The 19,985-nt window shown below is 42.0% G+C and overlaps 1 protein-coding gene across 1 annotated transcript; it reads right to left on the reverse strand.

Annotated features, from left to right (window-relative positions):
* Window positions 1-3,960: 3,960 nt before the first annotated feature.
* nphp1 (nephronophthisis 1) lies at window positions 3,961-17,442 on the reverse strand. The gene is made up of 20 exons (XM_030069905.1): window positions 17,301-17,442; window positions 16,400-16,461; window positions 16,159-16,219; window positions 15,570-15,703; window positions 15,019-15,220; window positions 14,263-14,364; window positions 12,173-12,321; window positions 11,967-12,015; window positions 11,760-11,847; window positions 11,134-11,228; window positions 10,885-11,013; window positions 9,727-9,801; window positions 8,706-8,816; window positions 8,373-8,455; window positions 7,738-7,814; window positions 7,426-7,525; window positions 7,019-7,131; window positions 6,747-6,820; window positions 4,734-4,778; window positions 3,961-4,521 (listed from the first exon to the last, which is right to left on the reverse strand). Exons 1-20 carry the CDS (start codon window positions 17,364-17,366, stop codon window positions 4,243-4,245), a joined length of 2,094 nt encoding a protein of 697 aa, XP_029925765.1. The 5' UTR covers window positions 17,367-17,442; the 3' UTR covers window positions 3,961-4,242.
* Between the last annotated feature and the right edge of the window lie 2,543 nt (window positions 17,443-19,985).

Raw genomic sequence — 19,985 nt, forward strand, 5'->3', positions numbered from 1 at the left:
GAGTCCATTCTCATGTGCAGTGAACTAACCTCGAGGTGGGGGTGTAGTGGTGGGGCTCTTGAGGGGCTCCACAGCTGGTTTGAGACACTGTCCTTCATCTTGATGACGCAGGTTCAAGCCTGCTGTTCACCAGTGTCCACCCTGTTTGTTTGAGCACTGGATCCCATGGATGTCATGGAGTATGCTTATAATGTATCCCAAGAACATTTATAAACCTTAGTTTCAAGGCTGTGCTAGGAGGCAGGTGGGGTGAGATGGTTCAAACAAGCGACTTTCACCCAAGCGACCCAGGTTTGAGTCCAATGCTACGTGATAGTGGTGTACAGTAACGTTACGTTACTTTAACCAAGTGGTTTTCTTGTCTAAACCTCACCTTTCCCTAACCTTAACCAAGTGTTTTTGATAGCTAAAGTAAAGAAAATGGCTAAAATGACGCCTGAAATGATATACAAGATAGGTTGATTTTCAACATATTTGTATACTACTTATCAAGGCTGGGATCTTACCATAGCATCCTCGGTTCAAATTCAAGCCCAGGCCATTTGCTGCATGCCATCCTCTTTCCTTCCACTGCCTTTCCTGTCTCTCTCTATTTTCACTATCAAATATAGCAGATACACTACAAAATAATCTTTAAAATAAAAAAGCATGCAGTTTATATGTATGGGAATGTAATGTTTAGGAGACAGGACTGGTTGCTGTATTGAAGGACTAATAGTAACAATGATTAAATAAATACATAAATACATAAAGGTTATGAAAAGGAGGCAAAAAATTTCATTTAAAGCAACCACAATGGCGGGCTGGGAGATTTTGGCAAGACCTGATTATGATGGTAAAAAGAGGCAAAATTAGGTTGTGGCTGGATCCATGGTGTCAGTATTCAAGGCTTCAAGGCTCAAGGTTAGTCAATTAAGTGTTGATCGCCATCTAATCAATGGCATCTTTGTGTCACTGATGTGGAATGTCATGACAATGGTGCTCTGAGGCAGTTTTTTACACCAGCTTTGAGGAATTTTCTGCTCAAATTTCCTTGCTTCAAAACTTCCTTCTCCACACCCACTGACGTCCCCTCACACAGGGATAAAGTTCAGACGGAGTGCAAGGGTCTTACAGGATCATACATGCATGTTACAACTGCTATACTGTCATTGTCACTTCTTTGTGATATTTACCCTGTGTGTAGTATTAGTGAATGGAAGAATAATCTAGTAAAAAATAAATGGATGACTAATAAAGGAAATAACTTAGGTTCTTGGATCAGCTTTCCTGCGTGTTACTGAAACTTTACCTGCTGAAAACTGTCACCCTGCTCGACTGGTCTTGAAGCCCCCCATCCCTCCACCCTTCCTCCTCCTCTTCCTCAGATACAATAGTCCAAGGGCTGAAAGAGACTTGGGAACTAGGTGAAAATTTCTCAACATTTCCAACTGATGACAATAGTCACTTCAACATTGAGGGTGTGTGTGTGTGTGTGTGTGTCCGCGGTCATCAAAGAGCACACATAATGGTCAATTATCCATGCTCTACAGACATGGAGGGCTAATTATCAGAAAATATTATTCTTAATGGTACTTTATTTTGTTATTTTTATATTTTCAGCCTCCAGTCTGCCCATAATTATTCCTACCTTAGTTTTATTAACCACCCAAATCCGCAGTTTACCTGCAGGACCTGTGAGTCATGGGACAATCCATGCATCACAAATAGTCATTTTGGGTGGAGCAGGAAAAATAAGATTTAACCCTTTAGTTCTTTGACAGCATTTGAGGATTTTTATTATTTTTTGTAATCATTCGTCTTCATCATGCTCATCTGGGGTCACGGGAGCACCTTCAGGCCACTACAGCTCCAGCACTCCTCACTATTGGTTGCTGACCACAAATTAATTACCCAAAGGTTGATACTATATTAATATGACAACTGATGTCAACCTGGCTCTTTCAGCTAAACACTACACAAGACTGGTCATCCAATAATGTGGGAATCGTCATGGCAACGGCCGGGTCTGTGTGTTTGTGGAGCAGAGCACTCAAGATGGAATGTGGAAATACAGGAACAGCAACCGTATTGTTTACCAGCAAACACTGGATTGAATAAAGGTTGTGTGTGTGTGTGTGTGTGTGTGTGTGTGTGTGTGTGTGTGTGTGTGTGTGTGCATGTGTGCACTTCAGAAGACCAGCTTCAGTTGTGGACAGTTGCAGAGGGGACGATGTCTTTAGGGAAGTGAGGACATGTTGGCCAACTCTCGGTTTAACAAGTGGCCATTGCAAGTGTAGGGTTAAGACTGGGGTAAAATCGGGGATTAGTTTTAAGGTCAGGATTAGGATTACACTTCTGCAGGTGGAGGGTTAACACTGGGGAGTCTGCGCTGTCTGTGGGAGGTCCTCGTAAGTAATACAAACATGTGCTGGTAGGTGTGACCCAGTCTCAATATGACAAGGGTGTTTTTGCCCTCTCAGGTGTCAGGATGTGTGGAAGGGCTTTGTGGCAGTGCAGGGGTTTTCAAAGTCTGGGTCAAGACCCAAAATGGGCTCCATTCTGGATGAACTTCAGGCATCGCACTGTTTGTTGACCGAGTCCCCTTTGCTGTCCCTCCTATCACGCTTACAAGAAAAAAAAAATACACATACACATCCTGTTATCTAGTTGAACTATTCATTTATGCTGAATATCTGACATCTAACTAGGGCCCAAGTCCAAATCTTTGTACATGTCTAAATCGTTGTTGTTGTTTCTATGTTTCTATGCCATGTCTTATGTAATGTATGCCTGTCAAGACCATATTTTGCACTCTCTGCTTTTTTCCTTTAACCAGGGACCATACATGTTATGTTATTGTCTGACTTTATACCTTATACCTTTTTTTCATTACAATGTGCCATGAGCTATGTACCACAGTCTGTAAATAAAAACTTTAATTATATATAAAAAAAAAAAAAAAAAAAAAAAATTCATTTATGCTGATATATATTTTTTGCTCAAGAATTTTAGCAGCTGCAACCGCCCTAATTTCCCCTCTGGGATCAATAAAATATTCCTTATTCCTGAGAGAGATGTTCGACTGACCGGTGGCTCTACCTAGAATGACCTCGCCTCTCACTGCTCAGGTTGGTTTTATATGAGGCTATAAATAGAACAAGGCGGGCTAATTATTAACCCTGAACACTCCTGTGATAGCCTGAAACTCTACTCCACACACAAACACCCAGGAGGAGGAGGAGCAGGAGGAGAGAGGGAGAGAGAGAGAGAGAGAGAGAGAGAGAGAGAGAGAGAGAGAGAAGGAAGAGCTTTCTCAAATTTTCTTCTAAGCTTACTGTTGAACTAAAGGGTGGGGATGACTGACTGATGACTGAGATGGAGGAATTTGAACAAATTATGTTTATTACAAAACAGTACAAAAGCTTGCAATAAATAATGTGTTTATCATGGCACTACTGTGTTATCATATAGCTGTTTGAGTGTGTAAGGTAAGAGAGCGTGTTATCATCATGGCTACCAAACAAAGCCAGTGTGGATGAAACTTGTCTGTGACAGAAATACCTCGTAACAGCCGTCAATCAAGAATAGAACTTCTTCCAAAAAACATGGGGGAAAGGGTGTCGAACAATTTGCAAAAAAAAGAAAAATGATGGAAAAGTTACAAAAAAAGAAGAAGAAGAAGAAGAAGAAGAAGAAAGAAAGAAAGAAAGAAAGAAAGAAAGAAAGAAAGAAAGAAAGAAAGAAAGAAAGAAAAGAATAAATGAAATAATAATATATGGCAAAAAATTAAAATTAAATTAAAAAAAATTGCAAAAAAAATGATGAGAGAAGTCATAAAACATTACTGGAAAATTAGCAAAACAAACAAACAAACAAAACAAAACAAAACAACAAAAACAAAACAACAATAGCAATGTTACATAAAAATATATAATTATCATAAATACATATTTAAATTAAATTACAAGAAAGTTACAAGAAAAATACCTAAATGTACCTTAAGATTTGTTTAAAAAAATCCTTCCAAAAACTTACAGAAAAGTGAAATTTGTTAAGAGGGTGAAATAAAACCAATCAAAACACAGGCCAGCCTAGGAGCCCCAAGGTTTCCCAGGGTTTGGACACTGCCATGAATGGGCTCATTAGCCATTACTAACTTCAGATGTAGCCTCAGACAGACATTTCTGTGTCTCAGCAGAAATCTGAGGGCCACCACACCACCACACTGCAGCTACAGTCATATGCTAATCCCTCATCTTGTTATCGCGCCACATGGAGGAGGTCAAAGGTCAACTCTGAGACATCAAAGGCCAGGTGCTGATGCTTGGAGTCGACGAAGACCTCCGGGATTCCTGATTGGCCGGTGGTGTGTTGGGCATGTCTGAGCGTGTCCAGGGTGGCGTAGATGACTCTCGCCCGCTGCTCCTCACAGGACGGGTCGGCCCAGCGTTGGCATGGCAACAGCGGGGAGTGGAGGAGGTAGTAGACTGATGACATGTAGATCTTGATGAACTCCTGTTTCAGATGGGGCAAGTCTCTCTGCACACACAGCAACCAAGGATGAGATGAGATATGGGGTTTGTGACTGTATACTCTGGATGCACACACACACACACACACACACACACACACACTATTCACAATATCAAATATGACAATCCATAAAGACAAGCAGCTTAACAGTCCTGATACAAGTATATATGGGTGTTACAAACGCGCACGCACGCGCACACACACACACACACTCTAACCTTCTGCGCTCTGCTCATTAGAGTCTCAGCATCCAGCCAGGCGGTCTGAAGACAAACACCAAGTAAGTCAAACACTAGAATGACAGTCAGCAAATAAACTAAAAAAAATCAGCCAGCCAGCTGCTTAATAAGCTGAACTGTGTATGGAAACAGACATATACTGTGATAAAATATGTATCTATATATCATTATAATAATAACATTACTTATACAGCATTTTTTGAAAACCAGCGTTACAAAGTGCTAGACATACAAAAATAAAGTAAAATAATAAAAGACATAACAAAAAAGTGAAAAATGTCAATTAGCAAATCAATTATTGCAGGGGAAATTCCAAATATATATATATATATATATATATATATATACACTATATTACCAAAAGTATTCGCTCACCCATTCAAATGATCAGAATCAGGTGTCCTAATCACTTGGCCTGGCCACAGGTGTATAAAATCAAGCACTCAGGCATGCAGACTGTGAAACAAGACATTTGTGAAAGAATGGGCCGCTCTCAGGAGCTCAGTGAATTCCAGCGTGGAACTGTCATAGGATGCCACCTGTGCAACAAATCCAGTCGTGAAATTTCCTCGCTCCTAAATATTCCACAGTCAACTGTCAGCTCTATTATAACAAAATGGAAGCGTTTGGGAACAACAGCAACTCAGTCACAAAGTGGTAGGCCACGTAAAGTGACGGAGAGGGGTCAGTGGATGCTGAAGCGCATAGTGCAAAGAGGTCGCCGACTTTCTGCACAGTCAATTGCTACAGAGCTACAAACTTCATGTGACCTTCAGATTAGCCCAAGTACAGTACGCAGAGAGCTTCATGGAATGGGTTTCCATGGCCGAGCAGCTGCAGCCAAGCCACACATCACCAAGTGCAATGCAAAGCGTCGGATGCAATGGTGTAAAGCACGCCGCCACTGGCCTCTAGAGCAGTGGAGACGCGTTCTCTGGAGTGATGAATCACGCTTTTCCATCTGGCAATCTGATGGACGAGTCTGGGTTTGGAGGTTGCCAGGAGAACGGTACATTTCCGACTGCATTGTGCCGACTGTGAAATTTGGTGGAGGAGGAATTATGGTGTGGGGTTGTTTTTCAGGAGCTGGGCTTGGCCCCTTAGTTCCAGTGAATGGAACTTTGAATGCTTCAGGATACCAAAACATTTTGGACAATTCCATGCTCCCAACCTTGTGGGAACAGTTTGGAGCGGGCCCCTTCCTCTTCCAACATGACTGTGCACCAGTGCACAAAGCAAGGTCCATAAAGACATGGATGACAGAGTCTGGTGTGGATGAACTTGACTGGCCTGCACAGAGTCCTGACCTGAACCCGATAGAACACCTTTGGGATGAATTAGAGCGGAGACTGAGAGCCAGGCCTTCTCGACCAACATCAGTGTGTGACCTCACCAATGCGCTTTTGGAAGAATGGTCAAAAATTCCTATAAACACTCTCCTCAACCTTGTGGACAGTCTTCCCAGAAGAGTTGAAGCTGTAATAGCTGCAAAAGGTGGACCATCATCAACTCTATGGGTTGGGAATGGGATTGCACTTCAGTTCATAGTATGAGTAAAGGCAGGTGAGCGAATACTTTTGGTAATATAGTGTATATACACACACACACACACACACACACACACACACACACACACACACACACACACACACACACACACACACATATATATATATATATATAAACAGTAAAATAAATAAAACAAATGAAAGAAAGAACATAATAAAATGTGTACAGGAAAAAAATAAGAGATGACCAGCTACTGTAGCTCCCTGGTTAGTCTAATGTATTGGACTCATATACTGTATATGAAATATCACACATCTGCCGTCATATCATCCACCTCCAATATGATGCATACAAAGCTACAAAGCAATGAAACTGTAACAGCTTTGCAGATTTTTCTTATTCATTTAAGTAGCTCCCAATTAGTGCATCATATTTGTACGAGAGCTAGAAATAGACGTGCGCAATAATGTGCTCCCTACTGACTCTGAGAGCATCCAGCAGGTCTGGCTGGTCCAGCAGCAGGGGGAAGGTGGCCAGCACAGGACTGGATATGAGCTCTGGGAGCAGAGGGAACGGAGAGGAGAGAGGACAAGATCATATCAACAAAGCAGGCTTGTTACTTAAGTTCCTGGAAGAAATCACATGGCTTTGTTTGACTATTCTTAGCAGCTTCAGAACAAGGGACTGATTGTGTGTGTCTGTATGTGCATATGCGTGGGTGTGTGGATGTGTGTGTGTGTGTGTGTGTGTGTTACCAGCATTCTGCATGGTAGGCCTGTCCATCAGCAGTGTGTCAGCTAGCAGCTGTCTGTGCAGAGCCAGTACATGAACACAGTTCAGGCAGTGCAGCAGAGTGTCTGGAAGGATACTGACAGGGAACAGAGATCATTTACTAACACATGCATACACTCAAGTGCACACACACACATAATGATGGGACGACATACACAGACTTCAGTCGAGTCAGTCTATAAGTCTTAGTGTTTGTTTCATGCAAAGCAACAGATGGGTGGGGTTCTGCCAGAATTCTTGGAATGCATTTAGGGAGAGGTGATGTTTGTCTAGGAACTTCTGAGGAGTTGATCGCTGCTTTCCATGTGAACAGGACTTCCACTGGGTGTGTTAAGGCTCTCTCACTGTTTTTGTCTTGCTGGTGTCTCACCTGAGCTGGGTTCTGGTCCGAGTGTTGGCTGATTTCAGCTTGACAATCAGCTTGGGCTGCCGCCTGGACCTCAGCATCTGCTGGATAACACCAGCCGCAGCTGGGAGGGAAGAGGAGATTGCACACACTTTAATGGACGGTATGTACGTCAAACAAAAAACTGTCACCCACACAGTGAGAGAAGGTTTCACCGCAAACCAGGGGGTTAAAGATGATTCAGTAAACTACAACTTGCTCTTTATGTGAATACATCTATAATTCATTTTAGTTCTTTGTTGGATTCTTCTGCTCTGCTCCGGCTTGTCTTCTTACCATCTCTGGTCACTGAGGCCTCCACTGGTACATCTTTCTCATAGGGAGTTCCTCCATTCACTGGTAGCTCATATGTCCTACACACAGGACAGGGGGGGTTAAACATTAAGCAACTGATTATTTCTATATGAGAACGTGACATGTAAAATACATGATTAAGTATGAAATATCTTTATTTGTCATTTTGGTTATACAATACCTCTGTACCCTATTTGGAAAAAATTAAAAATTAAAATTCTAAATAGAAAACCCTTTTTTTTTTTTTTTTTTTGTACAGCCTACGTATTAGATATGCAGAATGAACTCCATTAACTCTCTGTGATATCTGATCATGCAAATGTACAGGTAGATACATACAAGGAATACACACATGCAGGAGGAAGTATTGCTAAAAAGCATTCACTCCATCAATGCTAAATTAACAGCTGGAGATGGACAAGTACACAATGTGCAGATTTGCATGTGTGCATTATTAACCTGTCACCTTATCAAAACTTGCTGTGTATACAGACATGCAGGCATCAATCAAACAAAGTGGTAGCACGGAGGCCTGTGCGACGTGCGCACACTTATTCAAACTTGTGTTTGTGGTTAAATGCAGTGTGAGTGTGCATGTTTAATGTAACTGTGTGTACTTGGAGGGGAGTGGATTTCCAGTGTTGTCAGTCAGTTTGAGGAAGGCCCAGCCACAGCTCAGGTCTCCTCTCTCACCGGTAGACTAAAAAACACACAGCAAATTACAACACATAAATAAATAATTCACAATAAATACACAATGAATAAATACTCTGGTTCATCTGTGATGCTCTATTTGTCCCAGGAGGAGAAATTCTGCCCTCTCCCCACCACCAATTCCACACTTTCACCTCTACAACTTCAGTCTTGCCACAGAGCAGATTGGGATTATGTGCCTTGCTCAAGGGCACATCAAAGCTTTTTCAGAGAGAACACATTAGTCGTTCATTTACATTCCGTATGAAGGTGACACCCAGTTCAAAGAGGATCCCCAGCTCAGGAGAGGCTGAGTTGCAGCGCAGGAAACAGTCTCCATCAAGGAGGGTGGGCAGAATGCCGGTCACCTGGAACACAGACACACACACCCACTTAGGTTTGTTTTTCTATCATTTTTCTCATCGCTATTTAAGTTATGGGGTGAGCACAAGGTTAAGTTGAAAGTTGGGCCGAGGTTTTACCCTGACATGATATGAGTCCACATGGCTGCTAATCTACAATACTGTATTTATGTCTCTCCATTCACCTTCATAACATGGCAAAGCAGGTCCCAATATAACACTTTCAGCACATAAACCAATGCAAACAAAGAGGATTATGCCAATATAAAAAAAATTAACAAGTTCCAGCAGCCTTTTTTTGGGAAATTAAATGTCTCTTTTCTTGTTATTTTGCAATTTGAACTGGAAAGTAGATCCAGCAGGTAGCATCTACATAGTAACCTTGCACAAATAATTCTAATTACATGCAAAAAAAAAAAAAAAAAAGGGCACCGTGACTGGTGTTTTTTTTTTTTTTTTTTTATGTTACCATAATCCGCTCTGTTGGCATTCATTACTGGGTTAAAAGTGTTATTTTGAGAACTGTTTTGCTTTGCTATGAAAGTGAACGAAGAGCCACAAATATAGATTTTTGGATTTGGATTTGGATTTTGGATTTTTGGCAGCCCAAATTAGCAGCGCAGAGCAACTGATGAGGATATTTCAAAACCATGTGGACTCATATCACACCCAGGTCACTATACATCCCAACATTCAATCAAAGTTCAGTTTTGCTTTAAGGTGACCATTGTGACAAATGCCAGCTTTGCAGCTTGGACACGAAGTGGCAACCACCAGACAACAGGAAAAGGAATGAACAATGCACACATCAGCGGACTGGACAACAGACAAACAGAGGGGGAAAAAACAACAGTCTGCATTGCAATGATCTGTGTTTGAGATATTGGAGGCTGGGGAGTTGTGTGCCTTTGTATACCCTGGGAGAGAAGCTCCAGGTCTTGGGGCTCTTGGAGCTGTAGGTGGCCCTCACTGTGTGAATGTTACTCAACACCTGAAACACAAACACAGGAGAGAATAAGAGAATTATCATCTATAAAGGCTGAATTATGCTTCAGCGTAGGAAGAGCGTACGGGGGTTGTGCGAAGCACGCATTTCCTACGCAGCGCGTGTGTGTCCAACATACCTCTGCAAACACACTGAGCAATTCTCCTCCCACCAACGTAGACCCTGTGACGTATGGTCGCTGCTCTTCTGTGGCGAGTGGACGAGTCGTATAGGTGCGGGCACTCTCCAAAGTTTTCAAACACAACCGACGAGTCGAGACGCAACAGTTTTTTAAAAAAAAAAAAAAAACGGCGCTGACGGCACAACAGGAATGTGATGCCGGTTGCAACGAAATGCCGGAAATAGTGTACTTCGGCGGACCAATCACAGCTCTTGTGGGGCTGCGTAGGGTCCGCGTAGTTACAATTTTTGGGAGGCGCGCGGCAAGGCTCTGCGGCGGTCGCACAACCCCCGTAAGCTTCGCACAACCTCCGTACGCTCTTCCTATGCGGAAGCATAATTCAGCCTTAATAGTATAAAAGATAACAACGACAATAATAGGAATTTGTATGGAAGCTTTTTAGACAGCAAGGTTTGTTTTTCCGAAAATCCTTATGTGTGTAAATTTGAGGAAATCCAGCCAGCCATATCAATCCAGATATCACCAAGCATGTAGATGAACGCAAAAAGATGTAAGTACCTCCTTGAGCCAAACAGTTTAATTTGAAAATGTCATAGTATACTGGAGTGAAAATATTAACCATTCCCTTGTTTTGTCACAATCAAATAAAGGTTGTCTGAAATAGAATGTGATGGATGGATAAGCTAACAAACAAAGCATGACCAGTCCATAAATTCCCCTCATCAAGAAATCATGGATAGAATCAGGATAGAAACAGAAAACTCTACATATGATCACACAAAACACTGAGAATTGGTGGTTTTCTAACTTTTTTTGATCTGAGGACTTTTGGCTTGTTTCAATAACCCACATGAATGCAAACTACTGCCTCCTTACACTGCAGGGACCTTCTTACATAGCAGAGAAATACCTCACAGCAAGTCATGTACAAGTGACTGATACCCCACCTGAGTTCCATCAAAGGCACAGAGGCGGACATGTCTACTGAGGACCTGAACTCCAACTCCAGGGGTAGGAATACTCCTGCAGTTCCAGAGAGTAAAACACACACTGGTCCTGACCTGCCGAGCACGCACCTGCAGCATGGAGGAGGAGAGCGGGAGTCAGCATGCACTCCATTGAATGCATAATCATAATAAACATATGCATCCATACACACATGCCTACACAAGCATACACTGAAGATTTGGTCTCACCTGGCCAGTGTCTGGGTCCAGGAAGAGGTCTTTGAACGAGAGCTGTGATTGGCTGAGCTCAGGCTGAATGTAATGACTTCCTCTGTATGTCAGCCCTGGACACAGGCATGTTTAATAGTTCATGTTTAATTGTAGAAGTTAGAAAAAAAATGTCTCAGTGATAAGCAAATTAGAAAGAAATGACCTGAAAATGAGCAAAAGGTAGTAAAAATTCATTTAAAAATATGTAATAAAATTAACTGCAGAAAAGCACATTTTAGCACAAAAAGAACTACTGATATTACTCACTATTCACTATACAACTAATGAATTTTGTTCAGAGGGTGAAATAAAACCTTTCAGATTGCTCATCTTTTGGATCTATATTGATCTATTCATGGTAAAATTAAAGTGAGTGTATCCGTGAGAAATAGAAAATATAGCCTACCACTAAACTAAAAACAGACCCAGACAAGCAAAGCAGATTGCCAACACCTGTTCCTAGACCAGGACTGTAGAGTTCAACAGCATCAGTCCATCAGTATATACCGTAGAACTGTTTCTGTTTCCAAAACTGCTTAGACCAAAGTTCCTTGGCATTCCTCTTTAATGTGTTTATGTGTGTGAATGCAATTTTGCATAGTGACCTTCTTCGACCAGTAGTTTATTGAGGGTTGATGGTCTGAATCCTGAGGGGATAGCCCCCATGGCAGAGAGCACATCAGTTGCATCAATCTGTCAAACACACACACACACACACACACACACACACACACACACAGACGGTGAAAACAAGCAAGAGCCAGAGCTGTTGAGAGGGAAATCAGCAGTTTAACTGGCAGTAGGATTCTTACCTCAGTCAAAGCCTTTCTGACATTGAACCAGTTCAAACGAGAAGCACCACTGTTAAAAAGCAGACAGAGACAGAAACACTGACGTGAGTGCAAGACCCATAATTATAGGGAGCAGTATTGTATTATCTAATATGTTTACTGGGCCAGTGGGGGTTCTGACAGGCCACAGATTTACCTAAATGACCCAGCAAATTCTAAAACCTCACCTCTGTTTCTCTTGGTCCTCAGTCAGTTCTTCATCATCCTGCTGCTCTTCCTCCTCCTCTAACTCCTCATCCTCATTGTCATCATCTTCATCATCATCATCATCATCATGATCATCATCAACATCTTCATCGTCTACACCAGAACCACTCTGAAATGTTTTAGAACCATGAGTGGTTTGGATCAAATCATTGATCGAGGGTAAGCAAGACGCTTACACCCCAAATCGCCAGCTCATGAGACATTTGTGTTGTGTCAAAACAGCTTAGTCAGCAAGGTTCCACATTCAGAGCCAGTTCTGCCTTGGTGCCTTTTGAGAACCAGCCCGCATTTCATCAGATTTAAGAACCGAACGTTACGTGGCAGAAGTTGGGTAGACGTTGGGTAGAATTTCTGTGGAGCAGTGCCAACAAAGCGTTGCTCTCTTCATTGTTGAGAAAGCTGCTGTTTCTGCTTTCATTCATATATTATCGATATGGCAGCAAAACACATTCTATATCCAAGGAATCCCTTGCGGTAACCAGTGACATCAACGGTTCCAGGTTTTGAACCAGCAATCTTATGGAGCCCTTGCCAATGCCAGCTTTTTGTAACAGCATTTCTCAGTGGAAATGTTTGGAACCAGTTCTAGATTAGGCACTGGCACCAGCACTGTGCTGTTGGAAAAGAGACAGTAGACTCAACTACATTGGGGCTGTAGGCCAAGAGAACAATATTGACTCAAACATTTTGGGACAACTGGGGTGCTGCGCAAATTGCAGATTGAGGCTTTGACACCCAATTGCTTGAATGGAGCTGCTCAGTGGCCGAAAGTAAGACTAAAGGCTGAATTATGCTTCAGCGTTGGAAGAGCGTACGGGGGTTGTGCGAAGCACGCATTTCCTACGCAGCGCGTGTGTGTCCAACATACCTCTGCAAACACACAGAGCAATTCTCCTCCCACCAACGTAGACCCTGTGACGTATGGTCGCTGCTCTTCTGTGGCGAGTGGACGAGTCGTATAGGTGCGGGCACTCTCCAAAGTTTTCAAACACAACCGACGAGTCGAGACACAACAGTTTTTAAAAAAAAAAAAAAAAAAAAAAAAAAAAAAAAACGGCGCTGACGGCACAACAACAGGAATGTGATGCCGGTTGCAACGAAATGCCGGAAATAGTGTACTTCGGCGGACCAATCACAGCTCTTGTGGGGCTGCGGAGGGTCCGCGTAGTTACAATTTTTGGGAGGCGCGCGGCAAGGCCCTGCGGCGGTCGCACAACCCCCGTAAGCTCCGCACAACCTCCGTACGCTCTTCCTACGCGGAAGCATAATTCAGCCTTTAAGCTGTACTAGAGAGCTTCTAGGTGTAAATTTCTGAGTGTGGAGTGTGGTGTTTAGTCAATCTGTCCTCCATGATAGTAAATGTCTTATTTTAACTAGCAGCATTAATATACACTAAAGGAAGTGGTACTTTCATGCCCAGAACTCTTCTATAGATATTAGAATTCTCTGTTAGAAATCGCAAATTGAACTGAATTGAAAATTGAAAAGTGAATTCTTGCTAATACAGATCCTAATAAGTCAATCCAACTGTTGGACATATAGCTGTGATGTAGATGGTTAAAGCAAAATTGATGCAAAATAACACTTTCAGCACACAAACAAACACAAACAAAATGGATTATGCCAACATAAAAAAGAACAAGTCCTGGTACCCTTTTTTGGGGGAAATTAAACCTTTCTTTTCTTGTTATTTTCCTGTTTGAACTGGAAAGTAGATCCGGCAGGTAGCATCTGCTAAATAACCTTTCCCCAGGAAGATATGACTTAATAGTAAAGATAATTGTAATCACATGTTTTGAAACTACTGTGATTTGTTGTTTTTGTAATATTGGCATGATTTCTGTTGTTCATGTTTATGCACTAAAAGTGTTATTTTGGGAGCCGTTTTGACATGGAAGTAAAAGTTAAGATAGGAATACAAGTTCCTGGATTGTCAACCCAGGGCAGCACAGAGCAGCTAATGAGGATTTTTCATCACCATGTGAACTCATATCACACCAAGGTGAACTATACAGCCCAACACTCAGTTTTGCTTTAACTCTCTGTGTACCTTCAGGTAGGTTTTAGGGACCACTCCTCTGTTGCCTTTAGCATCCTGAGCCAGCCACCATCCATCTGCCGTCTTCCTGATAATCTTCAACACATCACCTCTCTGGAACAGCAGAGCAACACACCAGAAAAACAAGGCTTCAGGATTTCCTGAATGATAGACTGTGAACTACAAATGGTCAACATTTAAAGTCCACATGAGCTGAAACTCACAGGTTGGCTCAGGACAACTGTATCTGAAAATCAAAGATGAAAACAAATTTGTCTGGTTGAAAGGATGTGCACCTTGATGATTACAGTGCAAGCCAAATGGACAAAGACAAACCTAAGTAACAGATATGAAATATTCATCAGCCACAAAGATGTACATTTGACTTGAGGAATGCATGACTGCTCTGTTCCAAACACTTACTCCAATTTACTCTATTCCTCTATAGGACATGAGCGCCCTCCTCTGTTAAGTCCAAATGATGGCAAGCATTTTTTTAAGACTCAAGAACAAGGAGTCTGAGACGAAAGAACTCTTCTCCTCATTGTGCAGCATGTGAGCAATTTCTTTTTAAGTCTTGTAAACCTACATATCACAAGTTCCATCATGTTTGTCCATGTAAATGAGCACAATACATTCTGGGCAAGTTGCTGAAATCCACAGTTGTTGACTGGCTCCCTCTAACCTCAACAGGTCAACCTCAGAAGGTTCACCTGAGTTCTCAGAGTGATGAAAAGAATGAAACGTGTCTATCTGTGTGTGCTTCACCTTAACAGACAGATCTCCTTCCTGCTCTCCCCTGAAGTTGCTGAGGACCGTGTAGACGCCAGGGGCAGACTGAGATGTCGGCTTTACAGCTTTCTTTTCATCTTTGTCACCATCGACATCATCATCATCGTCATCCTCATCCTCATCGTCGTCGTCGTCATCATCATCATCATCTTCCTCACTATCTGTCTTTGAGGAGTCACTGTGGATCAAGAAATGACCATGAGAAAAATTCATTCAAAACTTACAAAAAGATGTAAAACTTTCCAGCCTCCTGCATCATCACTGAACCAGAGAAGCCTCAAGGACCAAACACATTAAAAGTGATAACTGGCAAGGGTCAATTGATGCTCTTAATTTGAAATTTTTGCAGTTTCAGCAGCCCTGACATGTGCATTTTACTGCAACAATGGCCAGTATCAGATTAGATCTGGTGAAACTCCTAAAGGCAGCAACAGTCAGCAGAGCAAACCAAACAAATAAATAAAGATGCTACGTAATTATAATCTACGTGTCATATTTTCTTTATTGTCAACACACACGCTGCTGACCCTGCTGCAGTGCTCGGTCCGGGTGGCGAAAGCTCCAGAGAGAGTGTGTTGAGGCGCTCCATGATGCCCTGCAGTCGTCTCTCCTCTTCCTGCTTCCTCTGGTCGTAGTTCCCAACTGGGGCCAGCTCATCAGCCTGAGGAGAGACAAAACAGAAAACAGAGAAAACAATAAGGTGGGACTAATTATTTTAGTGGCAGGTATCAGCCTGTCAGCGTCATCCACCTCAGACATGATGGAGGAGAATGGTCAAATTTACCGGTGCACTATGTAAAATTGCATTGAAGTGAGGACCATGTAGACTCAATTGTCAAAAATGAGGAATAAGCATGAAATTTGAAAGTTGCGCCTGTCATCGCTGCCATGACTCACTGAAAAAATTCTGTACTTATTTCACATATTTCAGTTGAGTCTAAACAGTCCTCACTTAATTAACCCTCAGTTTTCCATAGTGCACCTTTAACTAATAAAGTGCTTCTTGGTAGCTTCAGTACAAAATATCTGTACCAGTATGCACCTTTAAGAACCCATAGAATCCAGCATATAATACAGCATAATAATATTATAATGTAATTAAAGTGTGGTGTTAACCTTGGTCAGTTTCTTGAGTGTCCCCATTGTCTTCTCAGCTGAGGTCTGCAGTTCTCGGCATCTGTTTGGAATTTAAGACACTTTTCATTCATCTAATGTCAAAGTGCTGCAGGAAAATTAAAATTACAAAAAGAAAAAGCAATAAGGATAAAAGCAGTGATACGGTAATTATTTAACAAGGAGGGTGCCATGTGCCTTGTCCTGGACCATGGTGTGGGTCTGCTGGAAGTGTTTACTGTACCTCTGCAGTGCCTCTTCAGTGTCTCCATGCTGACTCCGCACATCCTTCACCAGATTGTCAACCTGGGTTAAAGACACAGCACTTGAATGAGAGGCTTATCATTACAGGCCTAACACTGTAACCTCCACTTAATGCACACCAAGGGATGGAATTGCACTGCATCTCTCAGAAGGGAACCTATCAACCTAGAATTTGGAAGCTATGTCAGAAGTGCTAGAAAACTCAAACAGCTCAGATACTTAAAGAGGAGTTGTTGCCTAACTCCATTCTAAATTTGGCGGTTTAATGTTCCCCCGCCTCTCAACAAACACACAGCTCATGTTATAACAAATTTCAAGGCCATTTACACGTTGATAGTGTCCTCTGGTAGAAACGGCACACAATTCATCTACCAGGCATTACTGTATTTCCATCAAATGTTTATGACTGATCACTGCTCGGTACTGCCCCCACACTGTGTGCTCTGTTGGAGGGAAATAACGTTTCTGCTACAAGTAAAAAGTCAACCAAATACGGAAAGTTTAAATTTTATGAACACAGTGTTGCTTGGAGCACGTTATGCATGCCGACTTTGATAGTGGCTCGTGAAGACTGAAAAATCAGTTTTAACTAATCTTTGCGAGGCATGAAAAGTTACTGATAAGCACCGCACGACAGAATTGACAAGTTTTTGAATGGCGTTCGGCATTTCTGTATCCTTAAACAAGACAGTCAGCAAGAGATAACAGCAACGTTGCGTTGCTAACGGGGCTGCGTAGTTGAGCTAGTAAACCAGCTAGTTCCCGCTCCCACTGTAACTTAACCATATTATTCAAATAGTGAATTAACTAGATAATTAGCTAGCGTTAAAGAAACAACGAACAGCACAACCCTCAAGCCGGTAACGTTATGAGTAACAGACCTTTCTTTTAATGTCGTCTGTCTCTCTCTGGACGAGCTGCAGTGGGCCTTTTCTTTTTGGTGGCATCTATACGTGATTTTAAGACACAAATCTTTGCCAGCAGGTCATTTAGCATAGCTAGCAAGCGTTACACCAGGAGACTCGTCGCTACGCAACCAGTCTTCTTCTTTTGGCTTCCGGCAGACGAGTTTGGTTGTCATAGCCATAGCTGGTCGGCGAATTGCTGCCACCTGCTGTTCTTATGTGTTTAACACAGTAGTCTGACCTGTAGAGTAAACGCTGCTTTTTACTATTTCTGGAAAACGTGCGGCTGTCAGACGTGCAAATGACTGGGAATATGTTAATTATTACAATTACATAATAGATAACACCTGTGCCAATTAGGCTTATCATGGCACTGCTCCTTATGCACCACTCCCTCCTCACTCTTCCCTGCAGCTGAGCCCAGTTAACACACCCCCACAGGACTCCATCATCATTTCACACCACCATTCACAGGTGGAGGGTTGCATTGCCTAAACTTCAACCCATTAATTCTGTGCCAGACATGGATATTCATGATTATTATTTCCATTTTACTGGACTGGCGACCTGTCCAATGTGCTCCCCTGTCTTCCGCCCTGTGAGTGTTGGGATAGGCTCCAGCACCCCGCCGACCCTTAAAAGGATACACGGCTTGGAAAATGAATGCATGTATTCTTTTTGTATTTTCTACAATGCAGTATGACCATGATTTATGATGTCTGCACTGGTTTAGTTGTGTGGTGGGACATCAGGCCCAACCCGGCACACCCAATCCACCCCACCCCCTCCTGTTGCCCTCAGCCACACCCTGTCCCTTTCCCAGTCAGCTGTTACCCTCCCTGATTGGCCTCTGACTTTTATCCCTCTTCATGAAATTGCCATGCATCAGTAATATACCTTATTGTGTTCATTTTGTTCAATTCATGATACATTTGACTGGTAGCCTGCTATCTTTTACATTAAAATAGATTTGCCATTTCTGCTCAGTGGCTTCAACATGGAAGATGACTGAAGCTGTCTGAGGCTTACAGTCGACCAGAAACTATATTCTTGTTCCATACACCTACATAAAAGGTTTGTCAACTATAAACTTAAGTAGGTAATCACAGTGCGGGACTTAACCACCAGTACAAAGTAAAGATGATTAAATTTACGGGGAAGTAGTAATTTATATGTTGTTTTCTTGGGGGATGACCAAAAGTAGGCCGTTGAAATGGTTCAAGGTTATCCACAGCCACTGGAGAGACAGTTTGATTTCACTTTCTGAAAAAAAAAATTCAACAATGAAAGCAAAAGTGCTGCTGTATTTTCTATAGCTGCCAGTCTACAGTGAAGGCAACTCTCCTCTTAACATCCTAACAACATCAAAATGTGAAATAATCACTAAATAGCATGCAACCCCTTTAGCTAAACCAATAATATGCATGCATCAAATATATTTTTTTCAAGGGGAGGGTGGAGATTTGCCTCACAGCAAGAGGGTCATGGGTTTGAAACCCGAACCTGGTCCTTTCTGTGTGGAGTTGTGTGCTAGTGGATGAATTATCTGTGTGCATGCATGTGTGTGTGTGTGTGTGTGTGTGTGTGTGTGTGTGTGTCTGTTTCTCACAGTCGAAAAACATGCAGGTCAGGTAAAAAGATGACTCTAAATTTGCCATAGGTGTGAACTGGGTTTGTGTGTTGGGAACTGCATGGTGACCTGTCCAGGGTGTTCCCCTGCCTCTTCCCAGTGCATGCTGGGACTCCATGTCATCCTGTTTAGCTGTAAGTGGGTATAGAAAATAGATGGATAGTATGTAGGATTATGTAAGAGGTCTTTATTTTGCAAATTTGGATCCTGAACAACCATATTTGAAAAATATTTGCCTAAATCTGTATCGGTGTGAGAGTGGCTTGACTTGTAACAATGAGGAAGCCCCTTTACTGTGACTTTAGGGTGTCCCATGTGCTTTTAAGGAAGTCCTCATTAAAGCTCACCTTCTACCTCATTTGCTCTAAGCCACTTCATGCATCTTGAGCTGATCAGTCAAGCCAAAAGGCCAAGTGTAAATGAATGAATCCAAGGAGCACTGGGGCTAGATTTACACTGGAAGATGCATTCAAGCCTGTCTGGCCAAGTGGAAACGCATACTTAGTCTACAAGACAAATGCAGAGGCAGAGTTGTGTAAGTATCCTTGCCAGTGACCTACAGAGGGCGTACTGTGCTTGTTGTGAAACAATGCTGCCTTCAGGTACTCCTCGTAAGCGCCTTTGTCCGAGTAGCCTATCAAAGTGAGAATCAAAACTTGACACACTTTGGAGGGATTCTGGGAGTAAATAATAATAATAATAATAATAATAATAATAATAATAATAAAATGTATGCAATAACTAAATAAAAATAATATAAATAACATCACTGTGGCAATAATAAAAATCAGCAAACATAATGACAAAATCCTACTAAAAAGGCACTGGACATGCAGTCTAATTAATGTTTTAAGTAATTTACGTTCGTGTATATTTGTTCTCTAAATGTTCTCTACATTTGATTCAAAATAATAACATATAATAACGAATAGTTCTACATTTATCATCTGCTACTGACTTTGTTTTTACTACCTCCAATCTACTAAAAATCACAGGAGTGTCAGCTTTGGGTCGTAAAGCTTAAATTTACG

Source organism: Myripristis murdjan, chromosome 15 (assembly GCF_902150065.1).
Source record: "Myripristis murdjan chromosome 15, fMyrMur1.1, whole genome shotgun sequence".
Taxonomy (NCBI): Eukaryota; Metazoa; Chordata; class Actinopteri; order Holocentriformes; family Holocentridae; genus Myripristis; species Myripristis murdjan.

Excerpts from the sequence above, each read along its gene's own strand:
- nphp1 (XM_030069905.1), bottom strand. The coding sequence starts at position 17,366 with ATGCCACCAAAAAGAAAAGGCCCACTGCAGCTCGTCCAGAGAGAGACA. Across the intron at positions 16,220-16,399 it reads ACTGAAGAGGCACTGCAGAG|ATGCCGAGAACTGCAGACCT; the intron begins GTACAGTAAACA and ends AATTCCAAACAG. Across the intron at positions 6,821-7,018 it reads GCCTACCATGCAGAATGCTG|AGCTCATATCCAGTCCTGTG; the intron begins GTAACACACACA and ends CTCTGCTCCCAG.